Source organism: Tauraco erythrolophus, chromosome 29 (assembly GCF_009769465.1).
Source record: "Tauraco erythrolophus isolate bTauEry1 chromosome 29, bTauEry1.pri, whole genome shotgun sequence".
Taxonomy (NCBI): Eukaryota; Metazoa; Chordata; class Aves; order Musophagiformes; family Musophagidae; genus Tauraco; species Tauraco erythrolophus.
The window spans coordinates 3,274,553-3,301,119 of NC_141493.1; the positions used below are offsets into that span (position 1 = coordinate 3,274,553).

At 40.8% G+C, this 26,567-nt stretch overlaps 1 protein-coding gene across 8 annotated transcripts in view; it reads right to left on the bottom strand.

Moving 5' to 3' along the window:
* The window catches only part of EBF2 (EBF transcription factor 2), a 139,915-nt gene that overhangs the window by 112,233 nt on the left and 1,115 nt on the right, over positions 1-26,567 (bottom strand). For 7 of the 8 annotated variants that reach the window (XM_086628199.1, XM_086628194.1, XM_086628196.1 and 4 more), the window contains exons 2-6: positions 24,956-25,112; positions 23,891-23,954; positions 23,540-23,595; positions 23,086-23,159; positions 16,822-16,890 (exon numbers count right to left, since the gene is read on the bottom strand). In XM_086628199.1, the coding sequence (XP_086484325.1) occupies positions 16,822-16,890; positions 23,086-23,159; positions 23,540-23,595; positions 23,891-23,954; positions 24,956-25,112 (420 nt within the window). The remainder of the gene's footprint in view (positions 1-16,821; positions 16,891-23,085; positions 23,160-23,539; positions 23,596-23,890; positions 23,955-24,955; positions 25,113-26,567) is intronic. The other variant, XM_086628195.1, reaches the window with a different exon arrangement.

Consider the following 26,567-nt stretch of genomic DNA (forward strand, 5'->3'; position numbering starts at 1 on the left):
TGTCAAGAATAGTCATTTCACTCCCATAGTCTTTACCAATTAAGCTAAGTGTTCAATATAGTCAGGTTGCCCTCTAATTTTGATTTGTCCTCCACCCTCACGTTAACTCCAAAAATTGATTTTAAAAATTAAAACCATTGTTGCAATTTGCTTAGCTTAATATAAAGCAAGAGCATAATGTCCCCTCATGAATTTTACTGCAAGTGGCTACATAGCCTGACCCTTACTTATAATCCCCTGTAAATTCACCCAAAAAGTCACGAACTACATAATATTAGTTCTTACAGACTGACATATTTCCCTGATCTTTCATGAGCCACATGGGGAAACAGTTTTCGCCTGATCTGAATGAAGAAGAAAAACAGTGATCCTAATCAACCGTTTACCCTCAGTGGCTTCCCTAAACAAATCTGGGAAAGAGCTTAAAGGCTTGGGAATATCCTCGACCCTGCTTGATGCACTGTAATAACCCTACCTAATTATACTGATATAAAAACTAATTGGAAAGATAGCAAATGTCAGGGTAAGATGCAAATTGTAGGGTGTTAATTGCTGAACAGGTGCTGGAATAGAATTAAATGAGCATCTTGATTAGGAGAGTGGAAAAAACAAATGTGGACCCCGAAATCAAGTTGGCCACGTGAATTATTTAGCAGCCTCCTTGTACCAGCAAAAGGTCATGTTGATGTGACCTCTGCTTTGTGATGAGTGGGCTGACAAAACAATAGTGAACTCCAGGAGAAAACATGGCTTAGGAGAGAGATGAGATTATACAACATAGGAAATCTTCAGTGGGGTAAGGGAGGAGCTTTTTTGACTGGTAGACTTCTAGGTGGATAACACCTAGTAGAAAGTTTTCCATATGGATCGTTGTGGTAATACAGAGCCACTAGGCCTAAAGCTGGGGAGTCAGGTACACCACCCAGTCTTCTTCCGACCTTGAAAGCACAGAAACAAGTTTACTGCCATTTACAGCAAATATATTGGGATACGAATACTGGTCCTAAACAAAAATGGACTAAAAGCCAGTTTTTGTATTTGCACAGAACTTAGCAGCGTTTTCATCCACAGCCAGGAGCTCTTCAGTGACGCTACCACGGTAGTAAATTATTTTTCACACCGGCCCTCAGAAAGCCATCTCATGTTTCAGTTGCCACTTAATGACCAGCAACCAGATCAGATCAAATAACATCAATTAGAACCAGCAGTCTAGAAATAAGAGACCTTATCATTAGCAGTTATTTTTTGGGGCACACAAGTAGAGTCATTTTCATGAAGGATTTAATGCAGCTTCAGTTATCACTAATTTTGAAGACTTCACTACTTTTTCATAGTGAAAAAATTAGAATTTTGCAAGAGCATGCTGGGGGTAGAACAAGGTTTTATAAAGAAAACCTTTTTATTTTGAAAGATGGTTTCAACAAGTGATAGAACCTACTGAAGTCTTTTTGCCAACTAGGAGAAAAGATACAAAAAATTCTGGAAACTAATTTTTTTTTAAATTACTGAAAAGATTTAAACCGTTATTCAGTTAGTTCTATGAATTAGTTTATGACGCATCACACTGGTTCAAACAACTGTGGCATGGGGAGAAAGGAGACCTTTTCCATTGAGTTCACTTAATAAACAAACACACCTCGATGGATGAGAGCAACACTATCAGGTGCTAACTGAAATTATGGCATTATTTTAGGAGTGGCCGGAGCCTCAGCCTAAGCAGGACTCCAATCCATTAGTCGCTGCAGAAAAAGCCCTGCACTGCAGAGCTTCCAACAGAAACAGAAAGGATAGAGCAGGAAAGACTGACACACAAGAACAGGCCAGTTGTCCTGGTCAGGCTTAAAATATCAGGAGCCTAAAAGAGACCTTAAAATTAATATAAGCAAGAGCCCAATTTAAGGCTTTTAATACTGCCAAGGAACTGCAAACGACTCACAGCATAAGAGCTTCATCTTAATCTTTTCCCACACAAACTATGTGCGCTCTCTCTCAAGTATTGCATTCCCAAATGTTCATGCAACACGGCACTGCAGTTGTCTATAGACTAATTCTCCATTAAATAAATTTCTACAAATCAGACCCTTTTTGCAGAAGACAGAACTAAGCACAGAGTTCATACAGACAATCAGACATTGCTTCCAATATCCCTCTGGCACCAGGTACTGGATGGTGTTAACGTGGAGGTGAGAAGATGACCACCTTTGCTTTTGACAGTTCCTCAAGAGGAAAACTAACTCGCACAAGATGACAAGCCAGTGACAAAACGAGACACTGTGCACAAGAGAGCCAGCTCCCTTTTCCCCACCCAAACACCAGAAAAATTCAATCAGGTATCTGCGACAGTGCCAGGTCATAAGAAAGGCATGTTTCTGCTCCAAGAAATGCAAGAAAGGGACAAAGCTTACAGTGCATGCTCCAAGGTGGGTCTGCACACACGTCAAGGATGTGCTGCCAATACACTGCCATCAGAAAGGAAGAGATGCCATTTCAGAGGAAAACAAAACGTTTTACACAGATCTTTGGGGGCAAGGGGAGAAGCCAAAGACTGAACACTTAGATTTATGACACTAAGACCTGAAGTCCCCTGTGTATCTAGAGGATATGATACACCATGGGTGACAGGAGAACAGAGTGGGTTCCGCACTGCGATGCTCGGTCTCTGGGGATAAAACACCAATTCATTACCAGCACACCATCCTGGGGGCCTCCGCTGCTGGAGGAGGCAGCTGCCAATCATGGCCCATTCTGCAGACTTACATTTAGTGCTCGCAGTGTGGGCTAGAAGCAGCTGCAGGGAGAAACAGACTCAGTTAATTCTTCAAGTTCAGCTCTATGTCTTAGAGGGGAAGGGCTGCAACTCAAATCAAGTTGTCTCTCCGCTGACTTCAGCTTTAACTCTGGTGTTCAGGGCCATTACAGATACGCAGGGTGTACTTGAAATGCTGTGTCTGGATGGGGAGGAGAGCATGAGAACAGAAAGACTCAATTCATGTAGGGTTAAGCTGAGCAAAATCTTGCTAGTCTGTTAAAATCCTGTAGGTGTGTACCTGGGTATGATCACGGCTGTGCTGCGGGCTATTTTATACAGCTATACGGAACTAGTATGTTCACAACCATCCTGTACTGCTCTTTGCTAGTGCTGACATTGTCCCAAAACAGCTCAGGAAACAGCTCTACATTTCTTGTGTATAGAAAAACAACATGCATGAAAGATACAAGGGATTTTTTTAATTATTATTTTAAACACTCATATTAAAGCTCGCGGGAAGATAAAACGTCATCTGCAGCTTACAGTATATTAATGGGAAGTCTTTCACATGCCAAAAATACAGGAATATTACTGAGCTCATAAAAACTCATTCAGAAGCTAGAAAACGCAGAATTAAGATTAAAGAAATAACTCTAATTTAAATCCTTTTTAACATATACAGCACAGTCCTTAATTACATTATAATTCCTCCCCAGTGTCTCAGCACGTACCTCGCCCCCATCCCCGTTTTACCCGCTCATGCTGGCTGCTTCGTGCCTCTTCCCCAGCCTCCAGCTGAGCCTGGCCTACTATCAGGTCCTAATCTTCCAGTCAAGACTCCTAGTCCAGTATGGAATTCCTCACCGGACCTCAAAGCCTAGTTCTCTTGACCAGAATTACCATTTCCCCACGTTGCAAGTAAGCCATCAAGAGGATGCTCCCAAACTACACCCAATGTACATCCACAAGTGTCACAGGCAAGCCTTAGCTGATATAAACTATCTCAGCTGCATGACAATTCACCCTAGCCAAGGAATTAGAATCCATGCTGCTCTAAAACGAGCCTTGATCCGTGCAAACAGCATTTATATATTGTCTGCTTTTCTCTTGCTAAAGCAGTGCTCCCAAGTGGCGCAAAATAGCCACCCAATGTACAAGTGCAGAAAGAGACAGAGCTTCACATATTCGTATGTAACACAAAGATAAATTTTGCCAGTGAAAAAACCAACCCTGAAGCTACAGAAGAAAATAAAGGGGACACAGTCACATTAGCCATCACAGAAACGGTTACAGTCACTGCTTCTGAAGGGCAGCTATACTCTGTATTTTAGGCAGTTACCAGGCAGGGCTCCTCTCCTGCTCGTGGAGTTTGGCTTAAGCAAAAACTGACAGTGGTACTTTTTGAAGGCACCGAAGCAGAGCTAGAAAATGAGAAAACCAGATGTCCCTGAAGGAATGCTGGGAAATGCCTGAGATAAAGGGGAGGGAAAAACCCAAAACCAAAACCAACACCTTTAACAAAAACGTCCTGGTGGATATTTTTTTTTGAGGTTCTATGTCAACAAGTGACACTGACACAACACTGTATACTTTTTCTCCCCTCTTTAGCAGGGGAATTTTGACTGACCAGCTATTTTGTCAGCGTCAAGTAGAATGATTTATACTGGCACGGATTCAACCTTAAAAGTCGTCATTATTTTTCTTCAAGGTACTAAGCACTTATGTTCTTAATGAGAGTAAAGATTTGAAACAACACCACTACTCAAGTATTCACTCATATTCCAAATTAGTCTCTAGCACAATCTAGTTTGAAGATGCAGTGAAATTTCTAGTGGCTATAAATTCAAGGATCATTTAAAGCTGTCCAGAATAAAAACTTAAAATAGATCCATAAAATAAACAGCACATACGAAGGATTTATCAGTCGTCCAAAACAGTACTTTTCGTTTTAGATTCATGTAAGCACAAGAATCCCAAGTTTCATCTTTTCAAGAAAGGAAATTTCAAGAACTGCAGTTTCTTACAGAAAGTTTGCAAACGTGAAATAAACCAGAAGCCCAGATGGAAATCTCAGCAGTTTCATTTTTCTTTTCGGGACTTAGTTTCAACAAAATATTTATGTACGTGCTTCTTGATGTTGATGCTAAATAACAACAAGTGCTAATTGCTTTGCTGAATCGGGACCCATTTGCTGAAATAGCTTTTTATCAATGTTGCATAAGAAAACCTAACGGCATCTCCTCAAAAATAATTAAATCCAATTTGTATTGGCATCAACGCTCTCAGCTTCAAGTCTAATTTCTTTATGCCATCAGCTAATTTCATCTGTTCACTGCGTACTGGCTTTCAAATGCTTTAAACGCCTCTGTAATTACGCTCCCTGTGCCACCTCTTTCCAAACACTCCACGATCTTCCTCCAAGGTTTGGTGTTTTGGAGAAGAACGTGTGTTTCTGGCTAATGCAAACGTACCTTGTGCGGCCACGCTTCTGCGACACAGCTCGTGGGTACAGAGCCACGAGAGCAAGGCAATAATTTCTTCCCTATCTGATACAAGCCTCTTGCAGAGCTGCAAAGATGAAGACAAGGACCCAGAAAGAAAATATGGTCGTGGAAAACTTTTCCCCTGGAGCAAAGGAACAGAGCTAACTAGAGCAAGTGAACATCTACAACAATCAGGCTAAGAAACCAGCTTGGTGGTGCAGTCAGCAGCAACCATGCAAAACAGAAGCGTGTGGAACTGATGGCACGTCCTGTGGAGAAAGTTGACTAGTTCTTTGAGGGAAGCACCGGGAATAAAAGGGGAAGACTGTCAGAGGAGCAACTTCCTATCAGGCCACAGAGCCTGAATCCTGAAAGGATATGAGGTAATCGATGAGATCATTGTAGTTTGCTTGGGATTCACATTTCCAAGGAGAATAGTTACTCTATTCTTTTTCTCTTTAAAGGGCTGAAAAATTCACGGAGCAGAATCTTCTGCCTTCATGCCAAAAACTGAGCAGAGGGAAAAGGGCTCAACGTTCCACAGGCTGCAGAGCTGGGGCCACTTCACTCATTGATGACCCCCCCAAGGCCATGGGGGTAGGAAGCTACAACGCTTTGAGCTGCAAAGCTTCTATAACCCAGCCTCTTCCAGCTCAGTCACTGGGCTACTTTTTCAAAAATAAATTAATCGGTACTTAACTGTGTGAGTTAAACTGACACCGTGGTGTCTAAACATGTGAGCAGGAGTGTTCTTTTCAGAAAGAGGTCAGCCTGCGTGGACTGACTCCGCTTCACCTCAGCTAGCTGTCAGCGTACTCAAAAATTTTCTCTTCTGGTTGTTGACAGACACCATCAATTTAGTTTATATACTATTTTATATATAGCGTGTATATAATATATATATAATATATATTATATATATGTATATATAATATGACCAAATTTATATAATTGTCCCAAATTTACTCTTTCCTCTACACAACCTCTTTTTTTATCAATGCAAGCTTAGAGGAAGAGCTGAAAAGGAGTTGTTGTATGTACTGATTTCACTGATCATTACGGGCTTTCTCCAACTCACTCTTTTCATTTCATCTTGCTTCAATGGGAAATCTAGGATAAGAACGGGTTAGGACACCTCCTCAACTTTGCTAAAGAATCTTGAATGAACAGAGCAATAAGAAGCTTAAAAAACACAAGCCAAAAAGAGGACAGCAGAACCATGGATTTTCTGAAGTCAGTTAAAATTTCTCATTCTATTCTATTTCTCTTCCCCGTTACAAAAAGCCTTACCTCAGAGTTCTGCTTACTGATCGGTAAGACACTATGCTCTATATGAAACTCTCCAAACTAAATTAATCTCGCTGAGAACAACTGCTCATGGACAGTGGAACGACTTTCACACATAGCTGTAGCAAAGCCTAAGCTGATGAGCACATTTGTGGTGCCACCAGCAGCTTTACTCCTCTTCCCAGCCGCAGGCTGCCTGACTTTGGCACTTTGGGTGCAGGAGAATCTGCGTAAACTGCTGCACTGCCATTTCCTACAGCCCCCCGAAAGCTTCCCGCTGGAACAAATAAGAAAAACAGGGTGTCTGCCAGGCTGATGCTGGACTGACAGCCCTAGATGGTGTTTCTACCCCATGCATCTCCTGAAAAGGTCCTAACGAAAAACACAACACTGTTGGACAACACTTGGTTCGAAACCAGTAGACTGGTTAAATGTGGGACAAAGCTCAGTTTTAAACACCCAAGGAATAAAAGCGCATGTGTACTTGGAGAATTATCGAGTGGCTTTAGAATTAGGAAACAATAATACAGCTTCATGTTCAAAGAGCAAGGATAAGACCTGCAAAAAAACTGGGGAAAAGTGTGAAGTTTTCCATCCCAAATGGCAAGTCTTTAATGGAAATGCAGACTGTTTTTCAGTCCTTGTTTTTTGTTGTTGTTGTTTGGGGTTTTTTTTTCCAAGTGAAAACACATTTTAAGTGCAGATTAAAAGTCTGATTTTAATTTTTAATTATCTCAACGAATATATTTTTGCTAGATGTAGCGTCATCTGGAAATTGAGTCTTTTGAAAATGGCACACAGTTGGACCTCAGAAAAAATTTGTAGGCATCCAAAATTGATAGTTGCTTTTGATTTTTTTCTGCTAATATATAACCAGTTCCAGAATATTTGAATACAACCTTGCTCCTCCTTCCACTGAAATTAAAGGAAGTTTTGATGTGGATTTGCACAAAGTAAGTCCCTAAACCCATAACATACCATACAAATAGGAGCCCTGGTGGTTGTTCTCTGCTGGAATAAACAAAAAAATCCCTTCAGCACAATAGATGTCATCATCTGGTGAAATCAGCTTTATGCCATCTCCTGTCAGGTGTGACAGAGCTTGGGAGTTCATGAGGGGCAAGTGATTAAAAGCCACCATAGGGCAATCGGTTGTCATTTCATTTTATTTTATTTTATTGAAATAGCCTTTGTAGGAAAGATACAAATCCATGTAGGAAAGAGCAACTCCTTTTGCCTAATGGGTTCACAGCCACCGAGACTCAAATAAGCTGACTGCTTAAAAACAACTCGAGAGCCACAGTAAAAGATAGAAAATTATTGCTTCCTGTCATGACCAAATATTAAACACAGCACACACCTAATGGCTCTATCACTCCCCAGGGAAGAAGCTTTATGAACAATAAAATCCCAGCAGACTTGCACTGTTTGGACTTCGAAGCCTCATTATAGGCTCACTGATCCAATACAATTTACAAGCTCAATGGACTCCACTTGAAGGAAAAGCCACCAAACAGAGTTATAAATGGAACACCCATGGAGAAATAAGCATTTATTTGTGAAGGAAATTAGCAGAGAAGAGGAGATAGAGAGAAAAGGAGGGAAAAAAAAAAAAAGGAAAAAAAAAAAGATGGATTGGGTGACAGCAGTAAATTAAGAGATCCAAATCAGAGAGGAAAATAGGAATATGAATTACACTTGCAGAGAGGAAATGCCGTTCCAGGACATGCTCACACAATCCAGCCTGGAACACACGAGACTTGGATTCCACTCCTCACTGTGTCACAGACGTCCTACATGATCTTAGGCAAGTCATGTAAGCTCTTAGTATCTTTAAAATTACGAGTCCGTCTCCAACTGACTTAAGCAAGATTCAGATAGACATTATAGATTTTGGATCTCAACCTGTCTTCATTTCACAAGGACTTCGGGTGATGTTCTGAGCAGGACAAATTATTTCGTGCCCTATCTGAATGCAGGAAACACTACACATGAATTGGGAGGCCTTCTTCAGATGTGAAGCACTCGCTTCAGAGAAGCTGAAATCCTGGGATGTTTATGGGCCAGAATATATACGAGATCCCACCAGAAACAGATGGTGAAAGAAACACACGAGGAAGGGATGGAGAGAAACAAAAGGTTCAAAAGGAAAGCAAGAGGCACTAACGAAAAAGGTTAGGGCAGATGAAGTGACAAGTCCATAAAACCAGGTCTAGACAGAGGCCGAGAGGAGTGCAAAAGTGATAAGGAAGAGTATTTTAGGTCATAAATACACAGAGGTTGCTTTCATTAGGATACAAATACTCTGGAATATTGGCATTTTCAATGATGAATGCAGATGGATCCAGGTAAACGCAGACTCATCTTCAAAAAGCAGAGCTGCAGAGATCCCATGTCACACACTACTGCTCTACATGCCTAGAATTTCTTTTGTGCTGTTTGCACAGCGAATTTATCCCCAGCTTCTGTTCCCAGAGGTGCTTTAGTTGATGGGAAACTTTTATTTCATTCCCCTCCCCACCACTACCAAACTCATCGATTCCAGTGGCTCTTTACACTGCTATCTCCTCTGTCCTTCGGAGACCCCTTATTACCAGCTGGCTGTGCTGCCATTTAACCTCCTCACTTGCTGGTTAGGAGAACATAACACAAACTGGACAAAATCCTCCTTATTGCAGGAACAAAGATTCACTTTCAAAGGGGACAAGGATTTTTCCACACTATGTTTGAACTTTACTCAAAACTTTGCATTGCACAGTCAGGACTCAGCCAACCAGCACCATCAATGGTTTTCATCTCAGCTAAAGCACAACTAAACTAACAAGACTGGAATTCATCCACACTTGCTGTCCATGCCGCGCTAAAGCATCACGGAAGCTTACCTGATTTATGCAGAACTGCTAAAATCCTTTAAGTCTTGTCGTCAGTGGACTTATTTTCTTAAGGCTTCCAGGCAGTAGCAGTAGTAGTCAGATTTTATTTCTTTAAATATATAATACATCCTTGCTCAGACTTAACCATGCCCACCTTGCAGTTCTGAAACCAGAACACGTGCTCACTGTTCCAGTTACAGACTTACTGGATCTAAAGCAATCAGTGTTGGTTAACACTCCCACCCAGTACGTTTTTCCCTCCAGCATATCCAGAAAAGCAAGCGCTCCGTTCAGAGGGCTCATGACAGCACATGGCTAGGAGCACACACGTACAAAAAGCCAGTGGAAATGAGGTTCCAGTTGTTAGCTTCCTAATAAACCTGTGCTGGAAATCAGCAGTTATTTAAAACTCATCTCATTTGTTTCTGGCTTCGTTTCAGAAGCAGCAACTAACAGTCAGGAGGGAGAATAACGTTTTTAAACACTCCAAAATAAGCTCCACCTGAACGGCAACAGTTTTCCACACCACTATAGTATTTCCACACAACAATTTTCAGCATAGGTATCTTTATGGTATCAGTGAAAGCTATAAAAGTATACACTTATCCTTGGTTTATTGTTAAACAGAGACTATGTGAATGGCTATAAAAATACAGGGAATCTGCCATGGAGAGAAAGCAGAACCCAGGACTTTCATAGCTCAAACTAGTTCCTTAACCACAAGTCCATTCTTCATTTTTCTAGCACAGTCAAAGATCTTTATGCTTCTTTTGACTCGCAAGCTTGCCAGAAAATGCGTTGTCTGTCGACGTTAAACAACAACAAAAAAAGCTTAAGTAACACAAGCTAGTCTCCAGTTTATTCCAGTTACAAGCTTTAACTGATTGTATGCATCAAAGATTTCAAGATGCTTTGGACAGCAAACTACTGTAAAGAAATTTTCTTTTGGCCTAAAAGAGGGGCGGAGGGGAGAAACAAACAAACAAACAAACAAATTACGCACTGAGAGAACCACTTGTCCAAGGGCTAGGAGAGTGCACTTCTAAGTTACTGACTCCCCACAAACATCCAGTCCACTAAAAAATTCATAAAGAGACAGATGGCACAACAGCAGCTCTTTGCAGGAGAGCAGGGTTTAGCAGTGAACAAAGGACTTTGACTCCCCAGGACAAGAGAAGAGACCACTGTGGGTTTTGGAGGCTTGGAAGAAGGGCTTGGAGCGTGCAGGGAGCTGAGGAGGGCTGCATCTATCTGGGGCTCCTCGATTCACCCCACAGCAGCAACAGATTTGAGACATTTGTTCTACCTTGGCAGGCTTACACAGAGAATGGAGAACAATCCACCTCTGCCATGCACATGAAATCCTCCTTGCAGTAGAAACACGGAAAATAAACCCCAAAACTCCTATCAAAGGATCTGAAAATCACTTCCCACAGCTAGGTGATTGCTAACACTTTGCATTAAGGGGGAAACTGAGGCATGGAGTTACGCAACTTGTTTGAAGCGACAGGGCAACTCAGGATCAGTGGGAATTTGATCTAGGCCTCTCCATTCATGCTCTTGCCCTCTAAGCATTAGGAAATATCCTTGTGTTACCCAATGGTTTTTGGGATCAGCTTGAACAGAAGATGGAAGGGATAAAGCTCTTTTTAGATGGCTGAGATTAAGAAGAAAACAAAACAAAACAGGATAGCCATAAGTCTGTGCTTATTTCAAGCCAGATCCTTCAAAATGAAAGCTAATCTATATGCCCTTTTGCCTTTTTTAGGGAGAGGGAATTGGGGGGAGAACACAAGAAGGCATAAAGCCCAGTCCTGTTAGTGTGGACATCTCACACAGAGCACTTTAACACACAGCAGGGACACTATAGGGGCATAGGCAGAATGCTTAAGCTTGGCAACAGCTGTCTTTCCTAAAGTGAGTTTTAGTGCTTGTGAAACGTGCCAGCCAGCCTGGGAGAGTTTGGTCCTCTGTTGATCCATGCAGCAGGTAGGGTGTGAGTACCAGCAGGGATGAACATCTCTACCCATGCCGCCCCGTTTCTGCACTGAAGGGATGGACGGACCCCCTACGGCACAAGAATGTAATCCAGTCTCTTCTGCTTCTTTAGAGAGATGCCAACAAGTGTGCCAGCTGCGTTCATGCTTTGGGGTTTTTCTTTAAAAATAATAACAACGAAAGCCTAAACATTCACAGCTTGTGTCAGTTGACCAATATTGTGGTTCATCCTCTACTGAAACCACTGTACTAAGCGGTCAGCTGGTGCCAGTGAGTGCAGCACTGCTGACCGGGCATGCCTCAACTCAAGGCAGTACTGCAAACAACCCGCAATTCACTCCAATCCCACTCAACCTAGATGGTCTTTGAGGTCCCTTCCAACCCTAACCATTCTATGATTCACCCAAATCCCATTCATCCAACAGCCGCTGCTCCAGTAACAACTGCACTGAATACATAAATAAAAGGTGGTAACAAAACCCATTAGATTCTTTACAGGACAATTAGGAAGAGTTTAGGGTAACGGCAGGATGAATTGAACCCAGGATCTCAGATTCTTAAAGCACCTGAGCTAAATGACATTATTCCATCAGCTCAAGGACAGCAGAGGACTCAAGAACCACAACGACAGACAGCTACACCCAGCACAGGGCTTATGGTCTCCTTTTCCAGTGGTGTTCCAAGTAATTTCCTCTGTAGTAAAAAAAAAAGTCTGTCCCATCCCAGTTATGTCGCATTAATTGAATTAAGATGTTTCATTTAAATAACACAGAAATTCCTTTTGACTATTTATCTTATTAGAAGGAAAAGAAAAAAATAACAGGAAAAAAAAAGGAAACAAACTGTTCTCTCCAGTACCCCGGAGGCTTCAGTTAGATCACAACTTTGGTAAACCAGGTGAAGTACTAAGAGTTACAAGCACACAAAATAACCTGCTCTAAAGAGCTTAAATCTCCAAGAAACACAAAGGGGAAAAAAATATTAAAATATCATTCCCACTTGAATGGAGAATTTATATCCAAAACTATACAACTCACCTAAAATTAGAGAGAAAATCTGCAGTAAAATGAGGAATTAAATTCATTTTCAGTATCCACAACCTCTTAATTGTAAGACTAAGTTTCTTTTAATTTGCATAGCTGGCATGAGAAAGGTAGCGAACTAAATAATAATAATACAGGCATGACAAAATACAGTTTCATTTGGGAAGTATCATCTTTAAAGGAACAAACTTCCACCTTTCTATCTGAAAGCCACCCCAAGGCATCCACTTCATACCCCTGACTACGATTTCAACAGGGAAGGAAACGTTAGTATGCAAAGTTGACACTCATTTCCGGGAACTACAAGGAACATTAAGGACCACCACGTCAGCCATGAGAAAAAGAAAAACATTTACATTTCTGAAGTCTCATAAACCTACCAATTCCACAGGTATTAACTTCGAAAACTGAGCAGGAAGACAGGATAAATAGAAATTAAGATCACTGGAAATCCACCCGTGCTATGGTCCACCATGGGAACACACTGGAACCAATTTAGCTCTGATGAATTTTGATCTTGTAGGCAAAGTTAAAGCTTGCTCTAACACTTTGAGAAGTGACTGTGCCTTATGTTGTCTAAAAAATTTGGAGTGCATATTTTGCAAATGCTTCTGGGCCAAACATCTATCGTGTAATCTCCCATGCATGTGCAGATGATCCTTTCAGTCCTGTCTTTCTGCTTTTCAGCGCCTGCAACAGCAGCATTCCAGGATTTGAGCTGAAACACTGCTATTAGAACAGAGGCAGCATTCTGAAGTCAGTCTGACACAAGTTATACTGGAATTCTGACTCAGAATGTTGCAGGAACCTGAATATCCTCATGTATCCTACAGATCTCTGTTGGTGGGAGCAGGAACACTGGAAACTTCAGTGAAGAAGCTCCCTTTCACATAGAAAACTGCTGGTTTCTAAGAGTGAACAGGAAAATAACTGCAAAGTCCTTAGGATCTAAATCTAGTCCCCAGAGCAAAGGTCAAAGCAGAAATGTTTTATTCAGCATAAGAACTTTTGGAATTCCTTCAAGGAGAAGAAAAAACCCAACAACAACATGGCTGACATTTTTTTCCCACTGAACTATTTCTTCCTCTTTTAACAGGGACACAGACTTCCATGATTTGGCAAACACCAATGAACTGTGTTTCTCTACAGCAATAAACCAACACGCCAGTCCAAGCATCAGTCTCTGGAAGCACAAAAAGCAAGGAAGCAGGGAGAGAAACAAATAAAGGGGAAAACACAGTGCTGCTGCTGGAGTTATGTTCATTCGCAACAGCTTGTTGATGTAGTCCCTGAACTCAGCTAAATTTGGTGCATGTTTAGTTCAGTGCCCCGTTGGATGGCAGGTTAGAACCTCAGCTGATCGGAATGCCTCCTTAGTCTAGTGAGGTTTGTAGGATGCATCTACAGCACGGCAGAAGTGTGTGGTCCGAGCACAGACAGGCGTACCACATGCAGCCACTCAGCTCAGGCAAAAAGAAAAACAATGAACAAGAAAGTTGCAGTAGCACAGACACCAGCGTGTATCTCTACACAGCAGGAACGCCTCTAAACCCCTCCACTTGCAGCTCCTTTGCTGTCGAGAGCAGCTACTTGCCCCACACAAGCTGCCAGCACAGTCAGGCAGCTTAGAGATGAGTAACATGGTGCCTTCCCTAATCCTTTACGTTGAAGCAGGCCACTGCCTTTGTGGGAGTTGCAAATCAAACACAGAACTTGCTACACCTACCTACTCACAGCTCAGCCTAACACCAGTTCCACCTCTGCTCTCCCACCTTACAACAGCCCCCTGCTAGAGCTTTCAAGATGTTGGTCTTTTCTATGCTGTACAATCAAACCGTGTTTTAACCACGTAGGTCACACACAGAGATGGAATTACAATGCAGGTGGCACCTCCTGAGTGCCAGCCACCATTTTCTCCTACACTACACTGCAACAGGAGCAATGTGAATTAATTAATGCAGGCTCAAAGGGAGAACCCAGCACCTTCAGACCACAAAGTTCTTCCCTGGCCTCCATTTTCCTTCCATTCCAACTTCACACACACAGTTTGGACATGGCTCTGCATAACATAAATGCTTTTTTATAATCCCTTCTCTGTTTTACTTTTTTTTTTTCACTTCTCTAGAGACACACTAGAATGTAACAGCTGCATTGTCACCTGACAAATTTTAAGATTTACCTATCATTTCAAACAATGAATAAACACCTTCATTCTAATTATTACTTATTTTTTAAAGAAAACTTGTAGATCATTTTAAACTAAGAAAAAACTCACCATGAATCCAACACTGAACTGGAAATCTTACCATATTTATTGGCCTGCATGATCGCAGACAGTTGCAAGCTGCATTTCACAAAATGATATTTCACCTGCTACCAAGTTCAGAAGAAAACATCTATGCTTAAAAAGAAGCTCTGTGAAGCTTGCAGTGCAGGAAGCTTCGCAGCAGTGCAGATTTGTAATAATTTCTTTCTTCTATGGCATCAATCTGACTTAGTGACTGCCTTTAAAACCAAGTGAAAACAGCTTTATCGGGCTGAACCCCTTATTTCTCTCATCTATCTTACTATTACTCCTACTGAACTCCAGATTTCACGTGGAATTTTGAGACACACACACACAGATGAAAAGGAAGAACTGACCTCAACAAGAAACGGCCAGACTGAACCTAGAGGATGCTTCCACGCAAAAGGAATGTCTACAGGCAGAATGCCTATTGCTGGTAGCAGAGGAGTTGGGAATACAAGTTCTAGGTTTAGAGTAAGTTAGGAAAGCTTGGGACTCATTGACCGCACAGATGACTCATGATGCACATTTGACACATGGCTGTTAAAAATAATAGCCCTGTTCTTTCTAATAGTTTCACCTCCATCGCTTTTTACACCAACACATCTCAAATCCCCACAGAAAGCATCAGAATCTTCATTTTGCATGAGAATGGTCAGCTTGGTCAAGATGAGAGATTCAGTTAGTGGTAGAAACTACTCCCTTTCATGGTCTTAACTCATAGACTAACATGCTGCCTTATGTCATGCTGCTTCTACAGCAGTAAGATACGTTTCAGAAAATTCAGACTTCAGAGTGGAAAGTTCCCAAATGCAGATTCACACCAAACATCAACACAGTCAAAAATAAGCTAGAAATTTCATAGAAAAGGTCAAGATGGCACATCTAGGACTTCTGCTTCTAGTCAGGAAGCTGCCCCCCCACACCCACACAGCCTACTTTGCTGGAATTTCCAACTTTGGCCTCAACCATAACTCCTAAGTACAAAATTGAAAGGGAAGAACCATTGGGTAAAAGGAGTGGAAGAACCCCATCACACCAAAGTTCCAAAATTATTTAGATTGACTCTTTGATGAAACAAATGAAAGAAATAATTGTAGATCTTTATTCAAACCAGCTTGACTATTCCAAATGCCAAAACAAATTCACAAGAAATACTATGACAAATAATGCTTATTAGAATGTCGATAGAATATGCCAGACACATACAGACAAAAAAAAATGAATCCACAATCAATCCACTTCAGCATCAGCAATCCACTGGCCCCTTGTAACAGTTGCTTCAGGAAAAAACTCTCTCAACAGTTACTATAGAATAATCTAGAGTGGGGAAAGGTTTCTTCCTGACTCTTCCCTATATACTGTTCTCTTGGTTGTGTACTTTTTTTAAAAAACAGCTCCATCTATTCTTATTTTTCCTTTTGAATCTTGCTGAACTCTAGATCTCAAGTAACACTTCAAGTCATTGAATTCCAGAGGTTAGTTTTCTAAGCCTCCACAAATACTCACAATTTTTAATGTGCCAGTTCATGATTTAACAAACCGTTGCTCTCCCCTGTTGATGTTATTTACCTAGAAACTGGCAAGCAGAACCCAGACCTGGATCTGAGCAATATATGACGCTGCTGTTCTACATAGAATTGCTTACAATCCCCAAACCGTCAGTTTTAATCCTGCCTCACATGTTATATTTCTGCCTTTCCCCCTTCCTTCCTCCCCACGTTTCTACAAAAATATTGTTATTTTGTTAAAGAATATTATTAAAGCTGCCAGGTTGCACAAAGCTTTACCTGTCTCAGTAATGCAGTTGGATCGTATCCCTCATGAACAGAAAACATTCCAGATACACACGCGAAATATTTGGTCACAATGAAAACGATACACAGAGAATTTAAAAAATAAACCTCGACAGGTTTGCCAAGGTAAGCCCAGATGGACGAAGGCTAACCAACCCCTAGGCTGGCATTTTCTAAAGAATCACGAAGCACAGACATCTCTGAATGGCAGATACTGACATACCCACCACGAAAAACCCTCGACCACCTCCAAGTACACATAATTTGCAATTGCCTTAGTGGGAAAATGAGGATTGATTTCCTACCTGTCAATGATCACGGGGTCGGACGGAGTCTCATTTCTGTTGCCACAACTTTTCTTCTCACAGCACCGACTAGAGAGAGAAAGAAAACCAAAATTAAATAATCACTGTGACAGTTGAGAGCAAAGCAACCAGTTAAAAGTCTTGTCTGCAAACCTTCAGGACTCAACATATGCCTGGAAGAGTGACTGAGAAAATGCTGGCTAGGCTTTCCAGAAGGGAGAAGAATTAAGGGAACTGGGTGCCCAAATCCTGGTTGATTCCAGCTGGAGTCAACAGGAGGCACTTGGCTCCCTGTAGTTTTAATTTTGAAATGCCCAGCCCAAAAAGAACAGCAATATGGTCACACTTTAGACTAAGGCACTATTTATAAAGGCCTAATAAACAATTAACAGATGTCATAATGACATTATAGGCATGAGTACCGTGTTACGTATGGTTAAAAGTCCATCTAAAGAAAGCGTCAGAACTGACTATAAGCAACCTACTGATTTGTTACATTCTAATAACTGATTTGTTGATTATTAAATATCTAATAACCCCTAAATTTCATACATGCACAGGAAACTTCAACACTACATTAGTATCAATGAAAAAACAGAAACTGAACACACTGAGATCCTACTAAGGATCTGAAGATACAATTTTCAGTTTGGCTTTTTGTCTGTAAATCCCTTTGCAATTGTTTCAGTGACGATTAAGCCCTTAAGATCGTGTGTATTTATACACATTTTGTATTGCATGGCCACCGACACGATTGTGCACAAATTAGTACTCTCTCTAATGAGCTAACAACCTAAAATAAATACAGAAGAACAGAACCACTGCATTTTCTTTTCCCATTTTTAATAATAACAATAAAAACCAAAACAAAACAAACAAAAAAACATCAAGAGACAGGTCATTATCTGATTTCCAGGCTTAGGTGATTCTCTTTGCATATACACCAGCTGAATACCAAAAGTTTGATAGATTTTAAAAACAGTCCTTGCTCTGAAATTCTCAATTTAAAAAATCTGTAGCAACATAAAAGCCTGTTAGAAGATTTAAGCTGTCTTGATGCTCAGATAGTTTGTTCCAACCAAACTAACATGGGAGAGGGAGGATGGAGGCATCCAAAATTTTAAGTAGACTGCATCAGAAGTCCCATATGCCTCAGAAGTCACCAGATCAGATTCTGCCTTAAGTTACACAAACGCTTTTCCAAATCATGTTTTTCACATTCTGCTGAGATTGTCCAAATTTACACATATTGAATCAAGAAACTTTTTCGGGTTTTGTACAGTGGTATAATAGGTGCTGAATACATTTGCAAAATTCTCAAATCAGTCTGAATCCCACAGTTTTCCAACTGGGAAGCAATTCCAAGCAGAGAAATCAATAACAATAACAATAACAACAATAACAATAATAATAATAGCTTGACTTCACTGAAGGGCAGTACAAAATATCAAAGACTAGCTTTTTTTCTTGAAATGCCTAATATTCAATTACAAATACCTAAAATAAACATTTAAACAAAAACCTCCTTCAGGTATGAACACTTTCAAATGCGTTTTCTCCTTAAGTTACAGCGTGTGCCAGAACTTCCCGTTTGCAAGTTGAAATTGCCCAGCAAGACCAGATACAACCAGCAGATCTATTTGAATAGCAGCTCTAACTGTTTCAACATTTCTACATTCCCTTTGCCTCAAACCTGCACTTATTCATCGATGCGAGTCCTTTTAAAATAAAAGGATACACTAAATATTTAAAAATCCCTGGGGCAGACCCTCTAGCTGCTGTAAATTGTCATAGCTCCATCGACTCCAGTGAAGCTATGGTAATTCACACTAGCTAGGAATATCCCCATACCTCCTCCTCCCAACTTGGTTTTAAGTGCATCTTTTACACATTTCATTGCCTAATGATTGTTTATAAAGAATTGCATATTTTTGTACTAAAAAGCAAGATGTGAGATTTTTTTTCTTTAGGAAAAAAATAAACCCCCAAAAAGCAGAAAACCCTCCCTCAGAAGAATATAAATTTGGCATGTGCTTCTGACGTGTCCAATGTAACAATGCACTGGGAATAAATGCCTTGCTGGTTTACACACCACCATAATAAAACAACAAAAGGAACTCAATTTTTTAAATATTTTTGTTGTGTTTTGTTGATGGGTGGAGGGTTTTTTTAAACACCTAGCTGGAGCAGCAGTCATTTCGTCTCTTTGTAATAATACTAAATGAGATATCCTTTACTCATGTAACTTCTGCAGATGGTTATTAAAAATATTTCTGATTGCACTACACCACAGTAACGTTCAAGTAGAATACACCAGGAGTACCTCCACCTCGTCCCATCAGCTCATACACTCTGCCCAGAGGCTGCCATTTCTCGGCACAGTCAGTGTTTTAGAATGAGTTATGCGGGATTGGAGTACAGTGTGGCTGGGTTCTGAAACAAGCACATCTTGGTTTTATTTTAGTTTGCACAATTATCACAGTTAAGAACTTTACCTTTGTAATACTTAAAAATTTTCCTTCTAAAACTCTTACAGCTAAAGTTCTCCAAATTTTTTACAAATATCTACATTCTTATGACACTCAGGTAACAAATTTTTGTTAGAGTGATAGATATTTTTCCCTTTAACTGTGATACTTTTTGAGCCCAAACATATGAAAAAAATTCTTGATTAGGTAGAACAGTCACTTCCAGTGAATGACTAGTTCACACATAAATCAGAGTGCTTGTAAAGACTGAGGATGTTTCAGCCCAGCATTGTAGCAAAAGTACCTCTCAAACCTTTAAATCCCTGTTTCCAGATATTTCACCACGGTATCCAAGCACTAACATTTCCATTGGGTTTGTTTTACAAGTGCTGTCTGTAACAGAATTTACTTGTTCCAATGTAAGTCAATGGTAAAAATCCCAAACTCTGGTGGCCCATGATCAAGCCTACAATATTCTCCTAAAGCAAATTATTGGCATGACTTCACCAATATTTACACTTCTGCTACGTGGTGCTAGGAACATACCTTTAGAGATGCTCATTTGCTTAAAACAAGAATATCAAGGCCTAAGCCTTGTATTTTCTACACCTTTTCTTATTATACTTTTCCCTCTAACTAGATCTACATGGGAAAAATAACGGTTTACATTATGAACAGTCCTGAAAAAAAAAAAAAACAAACACAGAAACCAAAAAGCTACCACAGACAACACAGATCTACAAACTGAATACTCCAGAAGGCTCATGTCAAAGGCAAACTTGCATCCTTTCCCTCCTCACACTTGACTAAAATGGCTTTAAAATTCAGCCCTCAACTTCCCTCCCCTCACCACCACCCCCCACCCCCGCCCCAAAAAAAAATAAAAAAAAAATCTGTCTCTAATTTCAAACTCAAATAAGCTCACAGCATGGTGGCCTTTGTTTTGTTTTCTTCTCCCCAACTCCTCCCTGCAATTGCATAACAAAAGTGTCTAAATTCACACCATCTGGCCGATAAAGACACGGGCCCCAGTGGCCGCCTGGCCCAGCTGATTAGAGCTCCTGTCTAGCCTGAGCCTTGTGGCGAAAGTCACAGCTGTGGGGCTTGCCTGCTCTCAATACAACTCTGTTATTAGCCAGCTGTAGGCCCTGAGACTACTTCTGTTCAAATTATAATACCTTTTAACCCTCCGAGCATCGAGGGCATGCGGGTTGCTGGCAGCAGCATAACAACTAGTTTCCTCTTCGTCAATAATTGGAAGAAAAAGAAGAAGAGAAAAAAGTTATTCCAGAAGAGGAGACTGTTTACCTTGATTTCCAACCTTTGGGGGGACAGACTACGTGTTTAAGAGAGACACCCCTACTAGGAACAGTTCCCACTAGGCCATAATAACCCAAATGAAAAATTTCGGTCTGCAAATAAATAAATAGAGCCTCTCGCTGAAAGCACTAATTATTGAGAGTTGAGAGTTTAACTTTCAATGGGTATGACAGATCGTTGTAGCCACATCAATATTTAGACAACTTGCCTGCTAAGCATGCATCTGTCACTGTCTGGGTGGAAAATGCAGAGTTTCGGATGTCTCTATGCAGCAAGAATATCTGTGTATGTGATTACATACAGAAAAATACGAAAAAAAAACTGCCTTCAACTAGCGAGGACTGGGAGAAGAGGAGCAGAGACAGGCAGACCCTTCTTTTTAAAAACAGCAGGCATCAATTTGGACAGCAGAGTGGGTACAGGGCATTAAATTTTCATATACTGTTCCTAATGCAAACTAAACTAGGGGCTTTAAAAATTGATGCTGCCACTTAAGCAGCACACAATGAGGAAGATTTGATTATTGTACTTAAAAGAAATAAAATAAAATGTCAAGTTTAACTAGAGCTGGATCCATTCCCTCGGCATTATTCAAAGTGATGTGTGTAATGCCTCTTCAGAATATGCAGCACCCTGTTCAGAGATACTCTAGGAAAACACGGCATTTGAAATCAAATGTCTTGATTAGGTTACAAAGCGCTTTTGATTTCACTCACTAATCTCTGTTTTACATGGAAAGGATGTTCCCCGAGTTGTAATTCTTCCTCGGCTGATCTATCAAGCAGGGAAGTTCAGTATAATCGAAATAATGGTTTCCATTTGTAGAACACCACCTTAAATCAAGCACGGAATACGCTTCCAGGCATCAGTGGAGGCCAGGTACAGAAAAGTGAACAGAGCGTTTGATGCTATAAAGGCAGAGAGGAAGCAGGGGAAAAAGCCAATTGATTTTATTTTGAAGAAGTACATTGTGATGGGAAGGTGCTGGTGTTTGCTGAATTTTAACTTCTAAAATAACTGCACTCTGTACAGGAGGAGTGGAGAAGGATGAAGGACGCTAACTGTTATTTTGTTATTACGAACCAGAACCCAACTGCGTCGCAGTTCTAAGATTTTTTTGTTCTGATGTTCAGCTGGTTCTAGTGAAGACTTTCAGTAATATGGATAGCATATATATTTAAATGTGTACACGAGTTCTAGATATGCCAGAAAGTACCATATATACACATTTGATCTTTGCTACGACATCTGCACCGTATGCACCTCTGACACAGGACAGACGCTGTGCTTGTGCATGCCTATGTGAATGTTGGTCACAAGTAACAGCGCTCATTTGCTTAATTAACGAGAGCAAAGTGCAACAGATAAACACTATACGTTTCCTTGATTATTCCATTACTTTCAAAATGTAATAGTTGACCTAATTAAGTGCTGAAACTGGACTTTCCGTTGACAAGAAGTCTGTCCAAATAAGCTGCTCTTACTGCTACTGTATTAACTTAAAAGGCTACTTTAAAAAAAAAAATCAAATAGCAAACTGCAACATTAAAAGAAGCAACATTCAGTTCAACGGCTTAACCCCCTCCCACTAATACAATAAATCACAAACTGTGTTTAATAAAGGTCAAGATTGGTTTTGCCTTTCATTTTATGAAATAACATTCTATGCACAATTTAACACATTTTAATATAAGAACATCGAGTGTTTGCATTGTTATATGTATTGAAAAAAATTTAATTATAAGAGAACAGGAAAAGTAATAAGTTACCATGGAAGCATGATGTACATACATAAGGTACATGCAACTTCAGACTTATACAAGTGTTATTAAAAACATCCTCAACTCATCTTACCCTCTAATTTATAACTTTACATGATTTTTTAATTAAAGGTGGAAGTCCCCTAAATATTGCTTACACGGTATAGAAAAGAAGGATTTGCATTTTGGTGTGAGGGGTTTCTTTTTTTGGTTGGGGTAGAACTAAACAAAATTAAAAAACATTAATGACGATAATTTAATTAAGAAAATTAGAGTATTTCACCAGATAAAATAACACAAAGAATGTGTTTTAGTTTCCACGTAAAGATCTGTAAATTAAACTGCTCATTCTCAAAAGGTGAACAGGAATTTTGTAAGAAATAAGCATATGAAAAGCCTTGATTTAAAAACCACAAAGGCCTAGTTTAAACAAACAAACAAAAAAAGCACAGCTACACTGCGGACCTGGGGTTGCTAAATCTCTTGCAGTTTTTACTGAAAAAAAAAAAAGTCAAAACCCCAAATATCTGTATTGAACCCAAATCAAATATTATCCACATGTAAAAAAGAAAAGCTTCCTACACAAAGCATCTCTGACTCAATAACAAAACAAAAAATATCAAACTCTTCCCACCTCCAGCTTCAGCAGAAGGGCCGTTCTGGCATCTATGGAAACAAACTTAACAGATTCCACGCTGTTAATAAAGTCATCTTACCTGCACATGACCTCATGGGTAAGCAAAACTCTGCACATTTCGGGATTCTTGTTCTGGCCTTCGTACGTTATGGGCTACAAAAATTAAGAAAAGATGTAAGCCAGCAGCATCAGGGAGTTACTCATTTGCCATAATACTCAGATCTGAGGTGAAGGCTTTTTGCTACTGCTCACCATTGGTTGCAAATAAATTCCTTCCCCCAACACCTTTATGAGCAGGGAAAGCACTTTATACAGAAATATTGAGAAAAAGTGGATAAAAACCTACAATCTGGGGCGGGGGGGGGAAGATATTTAAGAGCATTACTCTTCAACTGCCCTCAAAAATAACGTCTGCAATACAGAAGAACAGAGACAAAAATGAACCAGAGAAGAAAAAACATGCAGGGCAATGTTAAGAAAAAAGGAAGGATGAGGTGGGGCAGGATAGCACAGCACGTATCAGCTATGCTCACCTGCTTAGTGACGGAGTCGATAAGTCTGACATACAGATCCTGTTCAGTCCTGACACCTAGAGCGAGAGAGGAGAGTCAGGAATAATGCTGTCACATGCATCTTGCACTAAACATCCGAGCAAAACCACTCCGGTTCACCGAGTGCCTTATTAAACATCCTCAGAAAGAACATTTAGTTTTGTTTCCTCTAGCGTGTTTCCCAAGCCCATCCACACCAGGTAAACTTCAGAGCCCATGCCCGCTCTGAAGGGGCACCATGAAAGGGCATTGCTGTGTATTTTAGAAATCAGAGTGACAATATCTGCAAATGTTGCCTGACTGTACAAGCTACTGACTGGAAAGGGGACTCACCGTTGCTGTAAAGGAGTTGGAGTTTGTAATGCGTGCCGTTGTTCGTCTTCTCATTGCCTTGCTCCTGAAAGAGAGATTTAAAAAAAAAAATAAAAAATGTCCAGAACTTACATTTGGCACATTTAAAATGCAAAAGCTGATAATCATGATGGAAGTGACAACAAAGTTCATTCAAATTCTGAGAGGTGAATCCACTGATTGGGATTTATTAACCTTCCAAATGACCCAGGACAAACTACAAAATACTGCTGACACCTTTTGCTGCAGGAGTTAAAGAACTTCTTTTCCTCTTTTATTTGCTATTATGCACTCAACTTTTTCAAGGCAATATACATTGAGATGAATTTGTACATTTTAAGTCAATTAATGTAAAGCAGATTGATAGTGGGAAAGCTCAGTGGGGTTTGTTTTTAACATGTTTATTACTTTGCAATAGTGTTATTTTTGAGCCATTACTGATATTTCTTTCCTGAGGGATGTTTCTTGCATGTTTTTTCACTGTAATTTCCTAGAATATAATTATTTATGAGCACCTTTCATAATTAAAAAGATCTTGTCCGTGACTTAAGAAAATAATTGTAAAAACAATGTGAAGCAGTCAACACATGGATTTGAAATCCAAAATCAAACATTTTTCAAGTCCTGCCGCTGACTTTGGAGTCTCAAGAAATACATATAATCAATCTCAACAGATATTATGACATATTACAGGTCAGATTCCACTTCTGTTAGGGTACTAATAAAACTTGGCAGATCTGGTAGGTACCAAAAAAACCCCAAAACACCACATTTGTTCCCCATGAAATTTTTTATTCTATTTTTAGAGGGTGTATGAAATTCCCATTGTATTCCTGATACTACAGAGGCTTTTTCAACTTTTTAATCCTTTTTAACTACAGCAGCACACAGAGGGCAACAGCTCTACCAAAGCACCTGAACTCTTGACCAAGAGCTGGTTGTATTTTGTTAGGGACAACAGGTATTAAAAATTAGCAGCTCAACAGGGAAGAAGAAAAGATCAAATTTGGAGAGGAAAAGAGGAAGAAGAAAGATAACAAGCCTTACTTTATCATTTTCTACAAAGTCCACAAAAGCTGTCCTCTCTATTTCCACGGGCTGCCCCTGTCTGTCGTAGAGAGCCAGAACAAAGTGAAAGAAATTGGATTTCCTCAAGTTGGAGGGTGGCTGTTTTTCAAAGTGAGCTCTGGACAAAGCTACTCCGCTGTGGAGGAAACATACGGGACGGGGTGCAGGGGGAGAGACAAAGACATTACCAGGTTGTGCAGCAGTCACGGCAAAACAACAACAGAAAAGGCAGAACACGTTCAGAGAAAAGCTGGGAATGGCCACCTTGTGCGAGTGCCACCTGAGGTTACCCAGAGCCCCTGGTCACCCCCGGCTCCCACCTCGGCGCATCCCGCCGCCGCGGCGCGCACAGCGGCTCCACTCCGAGCGGGAGCTGGCACGGGGAAGGGGCAATGCCCCAGTCTGAAGCTGCCACTGAAACAGCTCGGCCCCATGTCTCTGGTTCGGCTCTGAGGATGAGAATAACCGACAGAGCCCCAGTGTTGAGAGATCGGGTACTGCTCACTGCAGCAAGCGTTTGCCTTCCTCCCTCTACCGATCTGCACCGTGCCCGACACGCTCGTTTCTGGAACGCGACGCGCAGGATGGGAAGGAGATGTACTATGTCAGCGCTTGCAGAGTCTATCTGCACACCCCAACACCGTTCACTTTCCTGTTGAAGATGACAGGCGACTTGAAAACATTTCCTACAAGCGGACTGTCAACTTCAGAGACCTACATTTGGGGTAAAAGACAACTAGTTTCCAGCAGAGCATCCAATTCCCTCAGCAGCGAAGTCTGTCGTAGTCTTTGGTCACTATTTGAACCAATGCCTGCGTCTTCAATTTCCGATTTAACTTGAGAGAATTTAGACTCAGGTTAATTAGCCCTTCCCCAGTCTTGTATCCGACTGCAGAAAATGCAGTGACATTTCCCGGCTTTCGCATATCCCCAGCATCCCTAACTGCAGCCACATTTCTTAGTGAAAGCAGTTGCAGCTCCCTCTCCCTAATGTCGATTCCTGCCTACTGCAGAGGTGCACACGAGCACCTCCATAGCTCTTAACAGACAGATCAAGTCCATCTGCCAGATGAGTCAGAAGTCAGAACAGCTTCGATTTTCAGTCCTCAAAACAGCTCCGCTGCATTGGCCAAAGTTTCTGACTCTTTTGGAGAACTACAGATGTTTCCCTGTGTTTTCCACTGCCAAATAGGCAGTGTGAACTCACCACATCCGCCACAACTGCACTTAGTTTGGGGCTTCCTCTCATTCCGCATGTAAGAACTCGGATTTCTTGGTTTGCTGCGGACCTGGCGCTGCCACCACCCAGCACAACGCGACTGCATCCCCAGCGCTCCCGTGAATTAGAGGCTTCTTGGAAGCCGTTTCCTTTTACTTTTGGTTTCCCCAGGAATAAACCTTTCTCTGCCACACACACCATATTTATTAAACCGTCTATCAGCATTCATAAAACTCTGATAACTCCTCCCCATAGTGCTTGGAAAGTCTTGCTCACAGATCGGGCCGTGGGTGGGGGCATGGATGTACTTATTTCTATAACGTTTCTGTTTCAGTTGAAGTCCCATCTGCTGTTACATGCCCTTCACCCCGT